The sequence below is a fragment of the Ursus arctos genome, unplaced genomic scaffold, assembly GCF_023065955.2.
Source record: "Ursus arctos isolate Adak ecotype North America unplaced genomic scaffold, UrsArc2.0 scaffold_10, whole genome shotgun sequence".
In the NCBI taxonomy this organism is placed as follows: domain Eukaryota; kingdom Metazoa; phylum Chordata; class Mammalia; order Carnivora; family Ursidae; genus Ursus; species Ursus arctos.
The window spans coordinates 65,793,812-65,813,973 of NW_026622764.1; the positions used below are offsets into that span (position 1 = coordinate 65,793,812).

A 20,162-nucleotide genomic window follows, 5' to 3' on the forward strand; every position below is an offset into this window, starting at 1 on the left:
ACAAATATGCTATACTACCATCTGCAGTCAGGTTGGGTTCATTCTAGAGCAGTAAGTCGTCACCTACTTGATATTACCTGAGAAATGTGGAGAGAGCTTTTCCTCCTCAGTGTCACAGCATCTGAAGTTTTACCATTAGAGGTTCAGTACTTGGTGTTTGTTGTCAGCTGGTACCCTTTAAGAAGAAAAGGTCCTTGGGAAAAGTGACTCTTCTTATTGTCAGTCACCAGCTCTTTTGTGGATTTGTTTTACCCAGGATAAGTATGAGCAGAGGCATAGAATAGGGTGAGAAAAATAAAGAATAAAAAATAGGGTGGGTAGGAACTGAGGTATCAACGACGAAGCTTTAACTGCATCAGCATTGTGCCTCCTTCATCCCTGACTCACAAAGAGCATCATTTACTCAATACTTTGAAAAAAGCTAGTAAAATTTAAGTCTGTTTCTCAGAATTTCCTTCAGAAAAATCAACAAATGTTCGTCATGTGTCTCTTCTATGCCACACCTGCTGCTCAGCACATCACATGCGTTATTTTACTTACTCCCTAAAACAACCCTATTTGACTGACAAGGAAGTGAGGTTCGGAGAAATTTGGTAACTTTCTGAAGGTCATGCAGCTAGTCACTGTCTTTCTGATTGCTAAGCATATGATATTAAGCATATGATCTAAACTGTATTTATTCTTAGGATAATGGGGAACGGATTCACAAAGAGTGACATGATGTAATTGTTTTTTGGAAGGATCATACTGGGTGTGAATAGTTTGAAGGGGAATCAGACTAGAATCCAGCTAGAAGTTAGGAAGCTATGGCAGTTATCTAAGCAAGACCTGAATGTTGCTCAGAGGTGGAAGTTGGAATGAAAAGAAGTAGATGGATTTAGGCAAGACTTGGGAGTAGACATCAACAATTTAACCAGAAGAATAGCAAAGAGTCAAGGATGAGTCTGGTGAGAGCCTGCTTCCTGGCCTGCAGATGACCATCTTCTTGCTGTGTCTTCATGTGACAGATAGAGAGTTCTGTCCCATCTTGGGGGCACCATTCCCACCCATCTTGGGGGATCCACTCCCATGACCTCATCCAAACCTAAATACCTCCCCAAGGCTCCACCTTCAAATACTTTCACATTGGGGATTATGCTTCAGCATATGAATTTGGTGGGTGGGAGGCACACAAACTGTCAGGCCATAGCCATGGTGGAACCAATCACTAAGATGGGAACACAGAAAAGGGATCAGTGTGAGGCTGGGTGTGTATGTGAGGGGGATAATGTTGGATAATGTTGAGATTTGGACACACGGAGTTTGAAGTATCCTGTGAAATGTCCCAAAGTAGATGGCCAGTAAGTTTCCTCTATTGGCCTGGAGCTCAAGGAAAGAGATATGGTCTGAAGGTGTAAATCTGGAGGGTGTCAGAATATGGATGCAAAGTAGATGAGATCACCCTGGGTAAAGCGCAAAGTGAGAAGAGAAGGCCCTGAGCAATGCCTGACAAAACAAAATAAAACAAAAGTAAATGAAATCAACATATGAGAAAGGCACAGGCAAAAAAGGAACTCACCAAGAAAATGAGAAGGAACAGGTAGAGAAATAGAAAAAACAGCAGGGACAATGTGGGAGAACAAAAGCCCAGAAAGATAAATTCAGAAAGAAGTGCTCAGGTGTCTTGGCTGTTGGAGTGTTACAGAGAGAGAAAGTGGAGTAGGGACTGGTTTTAGCACTAAAGAGGTTGTTGGTGGCACGAGGACAGTGGAGTAGAAGACAAAAACTAGACTTCAGTCTTCTGGTTACTAAATGAATGTAGGATAGTGTAAATTTTTATATAATCCAGAGGAAAACAAAGTCAAAACATTTTCCTTGTGAATGAATATTTTAATTATGTTTATTATTCCAAACGATTTGTTCAGTCTAAAATCATTCAATCCTAATACCCTTGTAGCATTTTATTTTCATTTCTGGAGGTCATTTGTTCCTAATTTTACAATCTAATTTTTTTTTCAAATTTGATGATGCCATTTTTGATGAAAGCAGTGTAATTTTGAGATATTAAGATAATTGTGATTTTTTTTTTTTTACAGGTGCTCTCTGACAAACGAAGCAAAGAGAGAGCAGGTAAGTCTCCTTGAAAGGATGTTTTACTCTATTTGCTTATCAAAGTTGAAGAGCCTTGCCCAGTCACTATAAATTTAAGCATGCCATGAGTTTTGCTTAATCAATAGTCATGCTATGATGTTAAATTAGAATATGTCCTGCATCTTGAAGACTGGATCAGTTCACTTAGTTTTTCACTAGGTGTCATGCAGCCCATATTATGGGTTTAATCCCCATTTTTTACAGTTGGTTTTACCCAGAAGGAAATACCTTTCCATAGCCAGTCCTTATCTTGAAACATATACTACAGATTTAATAGGAACTAAATAAAATATTGCACCTGTAAGGAAACAACTGCTTAGAAGATGAATCCTCTTGACAATAATAAAGGGTAGCATTTTTTATTTGTATAGCTTCCATATTTGGAAATGTTCTGTGTAAATCTGTATGTTTTGCATCTTAATTTATTTAATCTCTTATTTAAATGACTACATAAAATAACATCTAACCACTCCCTGAACCACCACTTCTTACCAACTGTGTAGTAGATGTTGTATTATTTGCACAGTTTTTTTATTTGAGCAAGCGTTGTGGATACATCACTCTGAATCTTCTCGTTTTTCCTTGCTTTCGTATGGTCATTTAAATGCTTATACACAGAAGGAAACCACTTCAAAAACCTTGTGATTCCTCTATACTTTTCTTCTTATATTGAAGATTATATGCTTTTAGAATAGTTCAATGTAAAATTAAAACTTCTTTTCTCTGAGTTTATATCTTTAAAGCCTGTTTTTGAAATAATCTTGTCAAATAATGCCACTAATTATAATCGTCTAATACCACCCTCACTTGCATTGGTGACCCTCATTATTTCCATTTTTGAATGCTCCTTTTCTTTGATTGTTGGAGAACCATTATTCAAAAACCCAAGGTCTCAGCTTCAGTTCAGATTGGATCAGCATGAGCATTGGGTCTTTGGGATACAGTCATCAGCTGTGCTCTCTCTTAGGGACATTTACAAGGAGACCTTTACACTGGACCACTAGGCAAAGTGGCTGGCTGGAACTTTTAATGAAAATGTCCTTAGTGAGACAGCTGGGCCCACCAGCTGTGCCACTAAAACCAGCAAACAGAATTTGCTCTTGCCATTCTGTGAAATATTTGTAGCATCAAGTATACATAATTTTGTCCATATTCACTTTTTATATTTGAGACTTTAACAGTACTGAACTGTCAACCACACAACACCTAAGTGGGAAATAAGCAAAGCCCTCTTTCCAGATCCTGTGAGTGTGTCCCAATAGTAAGTTATGCCATAAGTAGAACCCTCTGTGCTTCGTCTCTCTCGTTGAAATTCCAACCTGAGTTCGAGGAGTTGATACGACATTCACGTCAGCGAAGATTGTGCTTCCCTCCAGCAATTACCAAATTGGGATTGACACAAATGAGCAGCATCTGAAATTGTAGACAAATAAGGTGTTGCCCCTGGAGATTTCTATCAGCATGTCCAAGATAATTTCCTTCATATAAAAGCTACAGTTAAGGGAGTAAGTAAAAAAAACAACAGAGTTAACTCCTGGCTAGAAATGACAAGTAGCTTTCTAACAAATCTCCAATGAGGAGGGTCAGATTTGGAGGCTCTGATGTGGTGAGAAGTACCAGACTGGATGTGGAGCTTATCTACAAATATTCAGGTATCGTAGGGGGGGTTCAATCGACCAGAGACTGCATTTTTAGCTGCTTATCCATTCCGCCAGCTAGTGTTTCATTTTGACAGAAATAAAAAAATTGAATAGGCAAGCAGGCCAGCAGAAACTAGAAAAGAGTCAAATCAATTCTCACATAAATATTTATGGAAAGTACTCTGGGAGTAGGAAATATTGGTGAAGGATGTCGGAGAACAATTTTTCTGCACATGTAAATCAGAGGAGAATTTTTGAAGCCTAATTCAAATTTCCATAAGAATGTAAAACAGTCCATAAATTTGGGTTTTTTCAATTATAGTTGTCCTCTTTTTTTTCCCAATCTCCTCTTTTGAATTAAATTATTTTCACAATTTAAATTTTTAATGATCATTCCTTCCTGCCATTTGTAAAATGTGAAATACACTCCCCTCGCTTCTAATTTGGCTCCCTATAATGGTTTCTTGATTGGAGTATCTGAGAGCTTCTCTCTATCTGTATGTTTTACCTAAGATGTAATAGGGCAACCGGATGGATGATCTAATGGCGGCTGTTTAATATATACAGATGTAAGGTGTAATATGACATTGGAAAAGGACGTGACTGTGATCGAACCTCTCTGTTTGCCCTTGTAAGGTGACTTCTAATGATTCTTTCTTGTGTGTTAAAGTAGCCTGAGCCTCATTTTCCTCTGGTCTTAGACCCTGGTGAGGAGTAAATGCGGAGCCCAAGGGAATAGTGATCTCGAGCAGAAAAGCTGAGGTAGGACGAGGTGGTCTAAAGGCCAGCCATTGTTACACTCTTATTAGTAAATTAAGAGGGAGTGTCACAAGATAGCCACATTCTTTTCCTAATAGTTTAAACTGTCCACCAGGGCCAAGATATCTCAGCCTAGCGAAGGAAGAAACATTTACTATGGTAACATTGCAGTAAATTCTCTGAGTTCATGCCTTTCATGGTGTGAACCTTGTTGGATAAAAAGTCAAAATAGAAATGAATGGTACAAAAACAAAGAAAGAAATGAAGCATACATATTATGGTATGGATTCCATAATGGAATGAAAATTTACCTTTGAAAAGTGAACATAAATGTTCACAAATACGTACGTACTTTAAAATTTAACCCATATAGTTATGGTTGATTTAATCTGTCTTTAAACTTAGTTTCTCATTGTACGTATTTTTTTCTTTAAATTTGTAAATGGGATACCAAAGCCAAATTCCAACTTTCCTCACTATCAAGAATATTTGAATCTTGCACGGATATGCTATTCTTAGCATATATTATATATATTTTGCTTCGAGATTGTAATAAATTTCTCTTCCATATGGAAAACAATTTTAAAACCTGAAGAAAATAAGGTCACTTCTGAAGAAATCACTTGCTTTATTTTTCTCAGTAATTTCAGTAGCGCAACGGGGATAACTCCTCTAAGAACAGTTTCAAAAGCACCTTTGTGACCATAACTCTTCTTCCTTCCTACAAGTACTGTAATTAATTACTTTCTGCCTTCTCAGCTTCACTGTGTTATGCTGCTTTGTTAAGCCTATTTTTTTTTTTAAGATTTTATTTGTTTATTCGACAGAGATAGAGACAGCCAGCGAGAGGGAACACAAGCAGGGGGAGTGGGAGAGGAAGAAGCAGGCTTCTAGCGGAGGAGCCTGATGTGGGGCTCGATCCCATAACGCCGGGATCACGCCCTGAGCCGAAGGCAGACGCCCAACCGCTGTGCCACCCAGGCGCCCCTTTGTTAAGCCTATTATCAAGATTATGAAGGATCTGTCACAAACAGAATTTCATAAGTGTTGGGGATACAGAGTATGCATGGAGTCAAAAGTATGGCCAAATCTGACGATTACAAACAAAAGCATATACAATGGAGTGTACATATTCTTCTGTTTCACTGGAATTTAATTGTAATGACAAATACCTGCGCTCAAGAGATTTCTGGTACCCATCTGAACTGGAAACTATAACTTTTTAATTCATCAAGTGTACATTAAACATCTATGTCTCTGGCACTATGCAAGGTATTAGCATCACAAGATAAATAAGATAAAATTATCCCTCCTTCAAGAAACTCACCTACGTTAAATCCTCTCTTTTAAGATTTCTGCAGTGAAACCAATGCTTTTCAGTAGCAAAATTTGTAATAATTCAGTAAGTTTTACAATTGTGATTTCCTATGTCTGGATAAAGAGAAGCAATTACCATTTTGCAGCAAAATGCCCACATGAGGCAAAAGGAAAACATCAGAGCATGCGGAGAGGAAACTTAGTTTTATTTTATTTTAGTGTGAATCTCTATCTTGAGTTGTAAGTGCCTCACAAGCGTTATATAAATCTAGCTATATAATCTGTCCCTCTTTATTTGACTTATACCAGTTTATTCTGAACCCTTGCAAGCTGCTAACTTAAATATAGAGGGGAGAAAGAGTGATTTTTATCCACCATTCCTACATCTTGCAGCTGGTGTTCAAAGTCCCCACTATAATATTTCCCAACTATTTACCAAAAAGCCCTAAATAGCAGGGAGTCAGGGAAATTGCCAAACTAGCAAATATGAAATTTGTTTTACCTGAAGAATTCAGATGACTTTTCCTTTTCTGTTCCCAGGGCTCCAAATGCTCATCCCTACATCTTCTTATTGCTGTGTCCTCATTATCCAACTTAAATGCCATCTGCTTTTAAAAGCCTTCTCTGCCCACTCTACCTAAAGAGGTTGGCTCCTACCCCACACATTTCATCTCTGCAATTTCTTTGTTTCCTTCACAGCATTTGTCAAAAATTGTAACTTCTTTCCTCCCTTCATCCCTTCCCCCTCCTTTCCTTCACACTAGACTAGAAACTCCATAACTTATTTATTATTTTATCCCTTGCACCCAGCAGACTGCTGTTTCATAACAGGTGCTCAAAAATATTTGTTGACTAGGGGCGCCTGGGTGGTGCAGTCGTTAAGCGTCTGCCTTCGGCTCAGGGCGTGATCCCGGCATTATGGGATCGAGCCCCACATCAGGCTCCTCCGCTATGAGCCTGCTTCTTCCTCTCCCACTCCCCCTGCTTGTGTTCCCTCTCTCGCTGGCTGTCTCTCTCTGTCAAATAAATAAAATCTTTAAAAGAAAATATTTGTTGACTAAATGAATCCCTGAATAAATCTTTCATATTAAATATGTGCATCCAGAAAAGTATATGTAGCAGGATGACCATCATGTTTATCCAGTGGCTTTGTGACCCTCTTGGCACATTGCTAAGTACCAGTTTGAAGAGGATAGGTCTGGGATATTAGAGGAAGATAGAGGATCAGTATTAATTGAGTGCCCTTCATGTGCCAGGCAAGCATTATGATACATTTCTTATGAATATTCATTCATTCAATCCTCAAAAATCCCTACAACGTAGGAGGTATTGTCCACACATTATACACATAAAAAAGTAAGAGTCAAGGAAGTTGAATTGCTCAATGAGTGTCTGGGTTGGAATTTTAACCAGGTTTTATTTGATTTTCAAGACCATATACTTTTCACAAACCAGTACTTTCCAAGGAGTATAGTGTCGGGGCACAGTGGGGCAGGTGGGGGGAGGTGGTATTGTTAGTTGCTATGGTTTGTCTGCCCATAAGCTTCAACTACTGTGTTTTATGTATACTTAAATTTATTGAGCAAGCATTGTATTTCATTACATAATGAACACAAAGAAGAAAAAGACAGTGCCTTCCTTCAAGGAGCTCAGTTACTGGGGGAAAAGAATAAATAAACAGAATACATAGAGGGAAAACACATAGATATTTTCTATTACATTTCTATTTCTGCTGTTATTTAGAATGTAAGTATGCCAAGGACACAAGCAGGATCCTTAAAATCTAGGAAACAGTATTTTTGCAAATATGATTAGTGAACCGTACCTGAATATCCCCTAATAAGTAGCAACCTTTTTTTTTTTTTTAAAGAAAAGAATGAGTTCTAGAGACCAAAACCAAAGCAAAGCAAGATGTTTGGTCTTACTGTTGTTGCTTCTAAAGTGCCTTTGGAGGAAACCAGACCTAAGCAAACCCTATATGATGAAAGACGAATCAGTACCTGGTTTCTTCCTTTTGTGGTCTTCTAGGAAATGAAGCAGGCTCTTCTAGAGGATGAGAGACCTTGCAAAGATGAGATCATGGCCAGAAAGCAGAAAAGCAGAAAGCAATTACAATACTTGGTAGCTAATTTGTTGTCAACAGGGAAAGAATATTATCTTGTTATAAGACTCCTTCTTTGATATAATCAATAATCTCTTCAGTCAGAAACACTGACATATCAATGTGTTTTGTTTCTCAATACCATTTATTGCAAAGAATAGACCTTAGCTGAAAAACAGCCTTTTAGCCTTATGTCCTATTCATTTCGTGATCTGAAAGGAAAAGATTAAAAATTTCTATTCAATAACAACATGATTTTATTTTATGTGCTGTCTAAAAAACAGGTCTTTCCACTTTTATGTATAGCATATTGATCCCTTAAATAATCTAAATTTAATGTTGAAAATAAAAAACGATTTCATTTTGAGGTTCTACAATCTACCCACAACTCATAAATAGATTTACGATTAGTTGATGTTTATTTTTATTGTTCTTGAAACAGCAATCCCTGTAAAAAGTGTGCCAAAGAAAATACTAGAATTAAAAGGCAGCCATAATTTTCCTTTTGAAATTGCCTTTTATAAGTGTGTTATGCTCAAATATATAATCTTGAATGTATCATATACCATTATTTTCATTGTAATTTTAATATAAATATAGTCCCATGGAAAAATGTCAATCATATTGACTGCAGCATTAGTACAGATGAGTAACTTTGATATATGTTTATTTCTAGCAACTAATTCAGTCTTTGGAAGGTCTAAATGATTTCTTGTAGGCCCCAGTTGTTTTGTGAAGCTACCTTTTCCTCTAGGGAGCCCTGTAATTATCCTGTTGAAAAGGTGGGCCCTTTTAGAAGCATTGCCCTAACCCAAAGAGCTAAGCATTCACTTAAAAAAAAAAAAAAAAAAAAGGAATATTTTGCCCCACACATAAGTTAGTAATTGAATACTATTCAATTAAGTCCTGCGAATTTAGATTTATACCTTTTGTTAACATCCTCCTCTCAAAAGGAGCAGAGATCCTAACATCACATGAGAATATGCACAACATCACCAAAAGCTACCAAGTAATTGTGGTTCCTTTCTTTTCAGCTTTCTGTCAGCATCAGAACCTTCTAACCCAGAACCTTCCAACATTGGAAACATGGCACTACCTCCCCTCTCCTCCTCTTTATTTGCCAGAGCCTTAACCACACTCCCACCCCCACTCCACACCCATTCACTGAGCACACCCTGCTTTCACACTTGGGAGATATGAAGACAAGATATTCCCTGACTTCTCTACCTGGCAAATTCCTCCTCACATTCAAGAGGCAGATCAGAGGCTAATTAGCATTTTTCCTTAATCCCCAAGCAGAGTTAACCAGCTACAAGACACTTCATGATGCTCTCCGTTATGGCTCCTATAAAATTCTGTAAGCTCCTTGTATCCCTAAATTTTTGTCAAATGAATAAGTTAATAAGTATTCATTTTATATTTGTAACAACCCCATGAGGTAAGCATATAGTTATTATCTTGATTTTACAAAATAGGTATTAAATGATTACTAGGTATGAAATGATTCATCAAAGTTTATGCATCTCCTAACTGGTAGACTAAACTAAGATTGAAAGTTTAGTCAAATAATTTTTTGTGCACACTAAGTATTGAGTTTCATTTGTTTGTTGGTTTGCTTTTGTTCTTCAACAATTTTTTTTTCCATGACTCGATTTTAAGGTTGGTTATTTGAAAACACGTATGGTTCACAACAGTCCTGTCTAATAGAACCATAATGCAAACTGCAAATGTGAGCCAAATATACCGTTTGAAATCTATTTAAAATCATTTAAAAAATAAAAACACAGGTGAAATAAATTTTAACAACATTTTATTTAGCTCACATCTCCAAAATATTACTTCAGTATATAACAAAAATTAAAACTATTAAGGAGATATTTCACTTTTTTATATTAAATATTTGTAACCTGGTGAGTATTTCACACTTTACAGTACATCTCAATTCGAACTAATCACATTTCTAATGCTCAGTGGCCACATGGACTGGTGTAGTTCTACCGTATTAGACAGCACAAGTTATAGTATCTTTTTATAGGTCACTCTGCAGTTTGCTGTTTGATGTGGTCCTGTGGAGAGCAGTGTTGGGTGAATCAATCCCAAATGGTGAGAAGGGGAGATCATCATGGCATAGCTAGTGAAAATCAGTAAGCCACCAGTGTGAGTTACAGTGTCTTTTCCTCCATCATTTTGATTTGAAATAGTTGTAGGAATTATTGATTTCCTTAATGGATTCATTGAAAGCACTCCTACCTTCCTCTGCAATTCAAAATATTTTCATGTTTTCTTTTTCTTTTTTTTTTTTAAGATTTTATTTATTTATTCGACACAGAGAGAGACAGCCAGCGAGAGAGGGAACACAAGCAGGGGGAGTGGGAGAGGAAGAAGCAGGCTCATAGCGGAGGAGCCTGATGTGGGGCTCGATCCCAGAATGCCAGGATCATGCCCTGAGCCGAAGGCAGACGCTTAACCGCTGTGCCACCCAGGCACCCCTATGTTTTATTTTTCTTAATGCAAAACTAAGGAACACTGTTCTTTTTGGAGACAGAACACGTGGGCATTGGAGACAAAGAGGCAAGTGTGAGTGTGGGCCTCTGTCACTTCCTGGCCTCCTAATCGAGGGCAAGTTACTGAACTGTTTTAGCCTCATTTTCCTCATCTGTGACCATAAATCACAACATGCCTATTTGACACGATTATTGTGAGGGTTATATGAGCTAATAGATGGAAAGTTCTGAGTACGGTGCCTACTTGTGACCAATATATGGTAGCTATTACTGCCATTATTATTATTAATAATAATAGCTCTATACGAAGTTCCCATAATCACTTCCAACTACAGCATATTTACTGAGGACCCAAATGACAAATGACAAAGCATTTTCATGGTGAACACAAGTCTACAAACTGAGAATAGAGCGAGCAGTCAAGGTTCTCTTTTAAGATATCAAAGCTCATTCTTTATGTGTTATCTTGGATAAATCACATTCTGTTTTCTCAGATATAAAATGCGAAAAGGTTTTTGTTACAATAATAGCAATACAATGACCACTTGATACAACAAATACTTCATAAAAAGTTTTATAACAAATAAATTAACTCTATTTACTATTCTGAAAGGAAATTTATAGATAACAAATACCTGTAATTTCAAAAACCGATGCAATGACTTAAGTGTAATAAGTGAAATAAAAACTAAAGTGATTAGTTGTTATATGATTATATATTTAATATATAATATTCAGGTTGACTGCATGAGAAGATATAATGAAATAGTCCAACAGTCATAATGAATAGTTTGGGATTTAAAAGAAGTAAAAATATGAGAAGCCATTTTATAGAATTGTTATGGGAAAACGAAGGAATGGACATAAGGGTAAAATTAGAATAATTCTTATGTGTGTGGTAAAAGGCAAGAGAAAGTAACCTTAATTAAAGATGAGATACCAAGACAAATTGTTGACTGTTAATATGGAAAAAATGAGAAAGTTTGATATTCTTGCAAATGAGCTGGGCTTTATTAATGCATGATCTCAGAATAATTAATTCTCTGTGTTATAACATGGGTCAGGATAGGAAATGTCAACCTTAAAAATAAAATAGCCAGTAATTTTACCAGCCAAATGAGTTTATTGGGGAATAGTAGAGGAATTGCGATTTGGTATATGTAAGTTATGGTGAGCCAAAGTCAAGTCCAAAGAGACAAAGGGAAGGCCAGCTTTTATTATGTTTTAGGAGGAAATTGGGGAAGATTGTTTTAAACAGAAGTTCTTTGGAGAAGAACAAGAGGTCATGGTTGAGACAGTTTCTTGCTGGCTGCAAGAGGTGTTTAGTGTGGTTGCTTGGGGGCAGGGAGGGATCTTCCTTCTTTTCCTTAAAAGCAGGAGATGAAATTCCTGTTTGAAAAATATCCTCCATTCTCATAAGAATTTGTACCTTTTTACTTACTGTTGGTTATGGAGGCTGCAATGAGTGGCACACTTGTGAGAGCTTTTCTTTTGGGGCTTCCCAACTCCATTTTATTTTTCTAGTTTTTATTTTATTTTTAAAGATTTTATTTATTTATTTGGGAGAGAGATAAAGAGATCCAGAGGGCGGAGGGGCAGGGGAAGAGGCAGAGAAAGAATCTCAAGTGGACTTCACATTGAGTGTGGAGTCCAGTCCTGGGCTCAATCTAACGACACTGAGATCATGACCTGAGCCAAAATCAAAAGTCTGATGCTTAGCTGGCTGAGCCACCCAGGTACCCCATTTTTTAAGACTTTTTTAAGTAATCCCTACACCCAACATGGGGTTCGAACTTACAACCCTGAGATCAAGTCACATGCTGGACTGAGCCAACCAGGTGCCCTTGACTACATTTTAGACAACGTTTCCTTTATTTATTTGCAAAGAACAAAGTATCACCAAAAACCTATCTCCTTTCTTGAAATGCCACCATGTATCAGCGCGTACAATCAGTCTCATATTTAAAAAGACACTACAGATAACTTCCTTACATAAGCAACAGAATTTGAGGAGGGGTTAGAAAAAGAAACTCTATGACAGGAAATTGTATAAGTGGTGTATGAGAACAGTGTTGAAAAACCTAAGTAACTAAAATATAAATTGTTTAGATATAGGTGGTCATATTTTGCATTTTAAAATAAGGCTAAATAAGACTCAATATCAGTCTTCCCCCAATTTGTATGGTAGTTTAATTGCTGGAAAGTTCAGTGTGTATTAAAATCATGTCAAAACTGTTTCGTTTATATGTAAAATGGAATTAGGGTTTAGTTTCAGCGAAGCTCAGATAACTTACGTCTAAGGCAGGAGATTTGAAAATTATGTTAAATGCAGAGCAATTCTTCACTGTGCAGTCCTGTCCTGTGTTTTTTGGGTGATGCTTACTAAATTCTAGTAGAAGTTCCCCGTCATTGAAGCAAACAAAAATGCACTCACCTCACTTTTTTCCCAAGGGCACCCATACTAGTAGATGTGGGGATCCATAGAGAAGCGGTGGCTTAGAGAGGAAGAACAGCCTTGCATTCGGGACTTCCCTTGCAGGTGCGCTAAGCTAGCAGCATGACTTGAGGTTGGGCTACCACCCGGAACGGGCCTGAGTGCACTTTTGCTACCCGTTCCTTCAGCTGCATGGTACCAGTGTTGGCGTACCAGCTTTGCCAGTCCCTAGACACTTCAGATGCTTGCTGGACACTCCTCTTTGGACAAATCTCTTTCCAACTAGGAGGCATAGGCAAGGCTTCATGCTGCTGCCAGTACTAGTCAAAAACCCAAAGACCAGAAAACAAAAAAATCTCAAAGCCCACCATAGGATAAATGAGTATACAATACATATCAGCTATTCCATTTGAATAATTACATATACGGTGGTTTTCCTTTTCACTGAGCTCTTGCATAAGGTGAGACTAGCAGTTTTTATTCATCTCTTGAGGGTTGTAATGACATTTAAAGGCTTCTATTATCTATTCTTAGCTCTAAAACTCACATCAAAATCTGTCATTTGATAACAATCGGCAGATCAAATTAACAAATTCTCAGACCCTGATAGGATTTTAATTTATCTTTAAAGTCATCTTTCAATTGTGGAAGCAAACCAGTTTCTCTTCTGGAAAATTCACTGAAAGCAAGCTTGTCAGACTGTGTCTATTTTGAGTAACATTGCAAGGTTTCTGAAAGGTACATCTGAGCTGTATAATAACATGCAAGATAAATTTAGATTTTTACATATAAAAATATATCCACATCCCTACTGCTTATGGCCTTTTTTGATAAGCACTTATGTGCTCCCTATTACCCACAGACTGAAATCCAGAAACCTTATTAGGCCATCAAATTCCTAAGCAGGCTGTCACTTCCCCCCACCCTGTCCCACGCTACCTACCAGACAGACCTCACTTCACTCCCTCCCTCTGATCGCCTACATTTCCCTTCTTGTGGGCTTACTCAGGCCAGATGCAGGGGACCCTGAGCCTGCAGTTGAGCCCCTACTTGGTCACTTGACCACTTCACTCTCAGCATAAGTACAAAGCAGGAGGAATGGGCTGCAGTGATGTACGTGGAATGCTTAGTGCAGACCTGGCACACATTAGGTGCTCTTGAAAGTGTTAGTTCCTTTTAAGGTCTTTATCTCATAATCTAAAAAAACTCTACTCTTGAAACCAACCCAAATTTCACCTCGGTGAAAATTTCCCTTGAGATCTCAGCTGGAATTAATCATTCATTTATAGATGAAGAAATTGTGTAAAGCCGGGATAAAGCAATTTGCTCTAAGCTTCATAACTGGTGAGTGGGAGAACACAGATTCCAACCTAGGTTGTCTGACTCTAGAGTCTGTATGTTTTTTATTTTGTTTTTTAGGATAACCTAGATTTTTTTTTAACAGCTTTACTCAGATATAATTTATGTGCCACAAATTCATCCATTTACAGTGTATAATTCAATAGTTTTTCGTATATTCAGAGTTGTACGACCAACACCAAAGTCAATTTGAGAACATTTTCACCACCCCAAAAAGAAACTCCACACCCCTTAGCAGTCACTCTCCAATTTCCACCCCATCCCACCCTCTAGCCCTTGGCTACCACTAATCTGTCTCTGGATTTGCCTATTCTGGATATTTCATATAAATGGGATCATATGCTCTGTGGTCTTTGTGACTGGTTACTCTCTCACCATAATGCTTTCAAGGTTCATCCATATTGTGGCATGTATCAGTACTTCATTTCTATTTATTTGCACAAAATAGTCCATTATATGGGTATATTGCATTAAGTTTATTCATCAGTTTATGAACATTTGGATTCTTCCCACTTGTTGACTATCGTGACTAATGTTATTAGGAATATTCATTTACACATTTTTCTGTGAACATTTTTGTGTGTTTTTATTTCTCTTAGGTAGCTATTTGGAATTGCTGGGTCATATAGTAATTCTGTGTTAAACTTTTTGAGGAACTGCCAAACCGTTTTCCAAAGTGGTGGAATGCACCAGTTTAAGTTCCCAGCAACAATGTATGGGGATTTCTCCACTTCCTCACCAACATATTACCTGTCTTTTATATTACAGTCATCCTAATGGGTATGAAGTAGTAGTATCTCATTTTAGTTTTGGTTTGCATTTCCCCAACTACTAACGATGCTCAACACTTTCCACATGTTTATTGACCATGTATCTACTTCCTAGAAGAAATGTCTGCTAAATCTTTTTTTGAAAGTTTTTTTTTAAGCCTATTTTAAATGAATTGTCTTTTTTAAAGTGTTGGATGGGAGCCCCTGGGTGGCTCAGTCGGTTAAGTGTCTGCCTTCGGCTCAGGTCATGATCCCAGGGTCCTGGGATCGAGCCCTGCTCAGTGAGGAGCCTGCTTCTCCCTCTGCTTGCTGCTCCCCCTTCTTGTGCTCTCTCTCTGTCAAATAAATAAATAAATAAAATCTTTAAAAAAATAAAAGTGTTGAATGATAGGAGTTTTAAAATGTATCTTGTATACAAGCCCTTACCAGACATGATTTGCAAATATTTTCTCCCATTCTACCTTTTCACTTTCCTAATGATGTCCTTTGAAGTACAGACTTTTTAAAATTTGATAAATTCAGCTGTATCAATTTTTTCCCCTTTGTTGCTTATGTTTTTGATGTTGTATCTAAGTAACCTTTTCCTAACCCAAGTTCACGAAGATTTACTCCTATGTTTCCTTCTAAAAGTCTTGTAGCGTTAGCACTTACATTTAGGTCTGTGGTCACTTGAAATTAATTTTGTGTGTGGTCTAAGGAGGGAGTCTGACTCTGTTCTCTTGCACGTGGATGTTCAGTTGTTCCAGCATCATTGGTTGAAAAGAGGATCCTTTCCTGCCCTGAACTGGCACCCTTGTTGAAAAAGAGGCTGTGTATTTGATTTCAGTACTGGCTGCCTCCATCATTTCCACACCCTACCAATCAGACCCAGTCATCCTTACAAACTACATTTTCTTCTCAGTCACATCACGCTCTTCACACTTTCTTGCTTCCCCACATCCTTCCACTGTGTCTGGAATGTAGTTCCCAGTCTTGTCTGCCTGCCAAACACTTGCTATCCTTAAGAGCAGCTAAAATGGAATATACTTTGTCTAGTTTTTATGACTCTACCTCCTGCACATTATTTAGTCTTTTTAAATGTTTTACTTTTCATACTAGATCATTATCTTGTTACTGACAATTCCTCTGCTTTTTTTTAGGACTCTCATTCTCTTTCTCTAAGCACCTGGCACAGTGTCCAGAGCACAGAGTAGACACCGTAGATATAAATCTGTTGAATTGAATTAATGAAAATGGCCTTGGCCGGGAATTTTAGGGCCTATCAGAAGTCCAGGAAGATCCTAAAGAAATCAAGTATCCAATAAATATAAAAGTTAATAAAAATGAAAACTGCAGCCCACAGCGAAAACATTATCATTTTTTTTCACGCTTCTGATAAATTTCCTGCAGACTTATCATTGCTGTATCACTGTTCAGAACAGAGAAGCTGGTGACAATTTTACAGGCTGATAAAATGTTCTGTGAGCTAATGCACTTTTCTAATGTATCTTATAGACTGCACTACTGCGAATACTTTAAAATCAATTTTGTTAATGCCTATCTCTCGCTTAGTTTTTATAGCATATTTAAAGAAGATTAAGAATGTTTCAGTTGCCAATCCACAGCCACTTTCAATGTATATGCTTTTGGCCCTTATTTTTAAAGAAAATTGATTTATAAATGTGTTTATGAAACCAACATTATACACCAATGTCTGAAACTGAGGGCTACGAAATGCTGCAGCAAATAGAGAATAACAATAAAACGAGAGTGAGCGCTTCTCCAAAGGCCAGTTCCGACAAGAAAATAGAACATAGAACATTTTTATTTCTCCTTGTAAATTTTTTCTGTAATTGATTTTTTCAGATTGTAGAAACCAGTGAAACAATATAAAGACATATAAAGTCACAGTTAATCATCTCCCCTTTTATTCCTATTGCCACTGCTAAGCAACCACTTTTGATAGGTAAGTTTTTGTTCACAATATTCTCTTTGCTCTTAAAAACATTTACATATTTATAAACATGTCTCAGGTTATCTATTGCTGTGTAACAAACTACCCCAAAAGAGGTGGGGTGGGCTTATTGGTAGCCGTCTTTGCAAACATTGGTAACCCAACATTCATACTTAGAAGTTGGGTTCTTTGTTTGATCTCTATGAAATAGAAGCATAATAATGTAATACTATAAAACTTGTCTCTTAATATAGTATAGACATACTCATAGATCACAAGGATCTAATTCTAGCTATCTTGCTCTAATTTTTTATGCATATTACCCACACATACATGATAGCTTCAGTAAACTTTTTCTGTCCTCTTTTTATTGCATTTTCGTAATCCCTTTCTCCCTACCTCCCCTCATAGTACCCTCTCTGCTTCACCCACATAAGATGACCCATGTTGAGAACTGATGTGTTCCTTTCCAGACTTTTTTATTTAATGGTTTGTGTCATTGTCTAACAAAAATGAAGTCATACTATGTTTCTTTTGTGAGCCATTTTCTCCCCTCATTCAAAACTGTGTCATTGAAACTCTAATCAAGATAACTGGCATAGAAAGGAAGAGAGAGAGAAAGAAATTACCTTTCTTTGCTTTCTTCCTTTCTTCCCCCCTTCTTTCTTTCACACTTACATTCCTTTAAATTTTTTTTAAATTAAACCTTTTATTTTTAAAGTTTTTAAATTAAACTTTTTTATTTTGAGATCATTATAGGTTCCCATACAGCTTAAAGAAATAACGTAGAGTGCTCCCATGTACCCTTTCTCAGTTTCCCCCAATGGTAACATCTTGCAAAACAATGGTACACTATCACAACCAGGATTTTTGACATTGATAGAGTCAAAATAGACAATATTTCCATCACTACAAGGGTCACTAATGTTCTTTTTTAACTACACCCATTTCCCTCCCAACACCACCCTCCTTCACCTCTGGCAACCCCTAAGTTTTTAATTTTTTTTTCTATAATTTTGTCATGTCAAGAATGTTATATAAATGGAATCAAACAGTATATAACCTGTTGGGTTTACTCTTTTCACTCATCGTAATTCCTGGAGATTCGTCCAGGTTGTTTGTGTATCAATAGTTCATTTCTTTTTGTTGTTGAGTAGCACTTCATGGTACGGATTTACTATATAGTATGAATAATGCTGCTATAAATATTCATGTACAGATTTTTATGTGACCGTAAGTTTTTGTTTTTCTAAATAAACGCCCAGGAGGACAATTGCTGGGTTATACAGTAGTTCCATGTTTGGATTTTTAGAGAGACTTCCAAAATGCTTTTGAGAGTGGCTGTACCATTTTGCACTCCCACCAGTAATGTATGAGTGATAGGGTTTCTCCGCATCCTCACCAGCATTTGCCAGCTTCAGTTGTTTGTTTGTTTGTTTGTCTTTTTAAGCCATTTTGATAGGTGTGTTGTATTATATATTATTGTGGTTTTAGGTACATATATCCTTAATGGCTAACAATGTTGAAATTTTTTCATATACTTATTTATCATCTGTATATACTCTTTGGTGAAATGTGTTTTCATGGATTTTGCTATTTCCTTTTTTCATTGTGGAGTTTTGAGAATTCTCTATATACTCTATATACTAGTCCTTTGTCAGATATGTGGTTTGAAATATTTTCTCTTAGCCTATAGCTTGTCTTTTTATCCTCTCTACATGAGTGTCAGAGAGAAACAGTTTTTAATTTTGATGCATTTGTTAATTTTAATGATCTTTTCAAAGAACCAACACTTTTGGTTGGTTCTTTGGTTTTCTTCAATTTTTTTTTTCAATTTCATTGATTGCTGCTTTTATTTTTATTTCCTTTCTTCTCCTTACTTTGGGTTGATTTTCCCCCATTTTTTCCAGATTCAGAGATATGATCTTAGATTACTGACTTGAGATATTTCCTCATTAAATATATATTTAATGCTATAAATATACCCCCCTCAGCATTAGCTGTGTCCCCCAAATTTTGATATGTTGTATTTTCATTTTCATTTAGTTTAATGCATTTTTCTTTCTTTCCCTTGAAACTTCCTCTTTGACCCATGGATTGTTTACATGTGTGTTGTTTGGTTTCCAAGTATTTGGAAATTTCTGTTAACTGTCTGCTGTTGATTTCTAGTTTGATTTCATTGTGGTCAGAGAACACATTCTGTATTATTTCAATTGTTAGAAATTTGTTGAGGCTTGTTTTATGGTGCAGGATATGATCTATCTTGGTATATGTCATATAAGCCCTGAAAAAGAACATGTTTTCTGTTGTTATTTGGGTGAAATGTTGATTGTACCGTATTAGTTGATGCTGTCATTGAGTGATTCCATACCCTTGCTGATTTTCTATACAATTGTTCAATCAATTGTTGAGAAAGAGGTGTTAACGGGGCGCCTGGGTGGCACAGCGGTTAGGCGTCTGCCTTCGGCTCAGGGCGTGATCCCGGCGTTCTGGGATCGAGCCCCACGTCAGGCTCCTCTGCTAGGAGCCTGCTTCTTCCTCTCCCACTCTCCCTGCTTGTGTTCCCTCTCTCACTGGCTGTCTTTCTCTGTCAAATAAATAAATAAAATATTTTAAAAAAAAAAAAAAAGAAAGAAAGAGGTGTTAAAGTCTCCAACTATAATTACACATTTATTTCTCCTTTCAGTTCTATCAGAGTTTGCTTTACATATTTTGAAGCTCTGTTTGTTGATACATGCTTGTTTAGGATTACTACACTGATTGGCAAATTTACTCTTTTATATCCATTTAATGTCCCTCTCTATCTCTGGTAGTTTTCTTTACACTGTATCATATTTTATTTGATATTAATATAGCTACTCCTGCTTTTTTGATTAATGTTTGCATGCTATATCTTTTTTATTCTTTTATTTTCAAATTGCTCATGTCATATTTGAAGTGAGTTTCTGCCACTTAATTCTGCCAATTTCTGTCTTTTAATTGATACACTTGGACCATTTACATTTAATGTGACTATTAATGTGTTAGGTCTTAGTTGTGCCATTTTAAATTTCATTTTCTGTCTTCTGTGTCTTCATTTCTGTTTTCTTTTTCCTACCTTATTATGTGTTACTTAAACAATTTTAGCATTTTATTTTTATCTATCTATAGTGTTTTTGAGTGTATCTTTTTGGATAGCATTTTTAATCTTTGCTTTAGGTACTCCATCACCTATA

General features: G+C 36.8%; 1 protein-coding gene across 7 annotated transcripts in view; it reads left to right on the forward strand.

Moving 5' to 3' along the window:
* The window catches only part of STARD13 (StAR related lipid transfer domain containing 13), a 513,739-nt gene that overhangs the window by 206,872 nt on the left and 286,705 nt on the right, over window positions 1-20,162 (forward strand). For all 7 annotated transcript variants that reach the window (XM_044381756.3, XM_048215633.2, XM_044381754.3 and 4 more), the window contains one exon: window positions 2,076-2,109. In XM_044381756.3, the coding sequence (XP_044237691.1) occupies window positions 2,076-2,109 (34 nt within the window). The remainder of the gene's footprint in view (window positions 1-2,075; window positions 2,110-20,162) is intronic.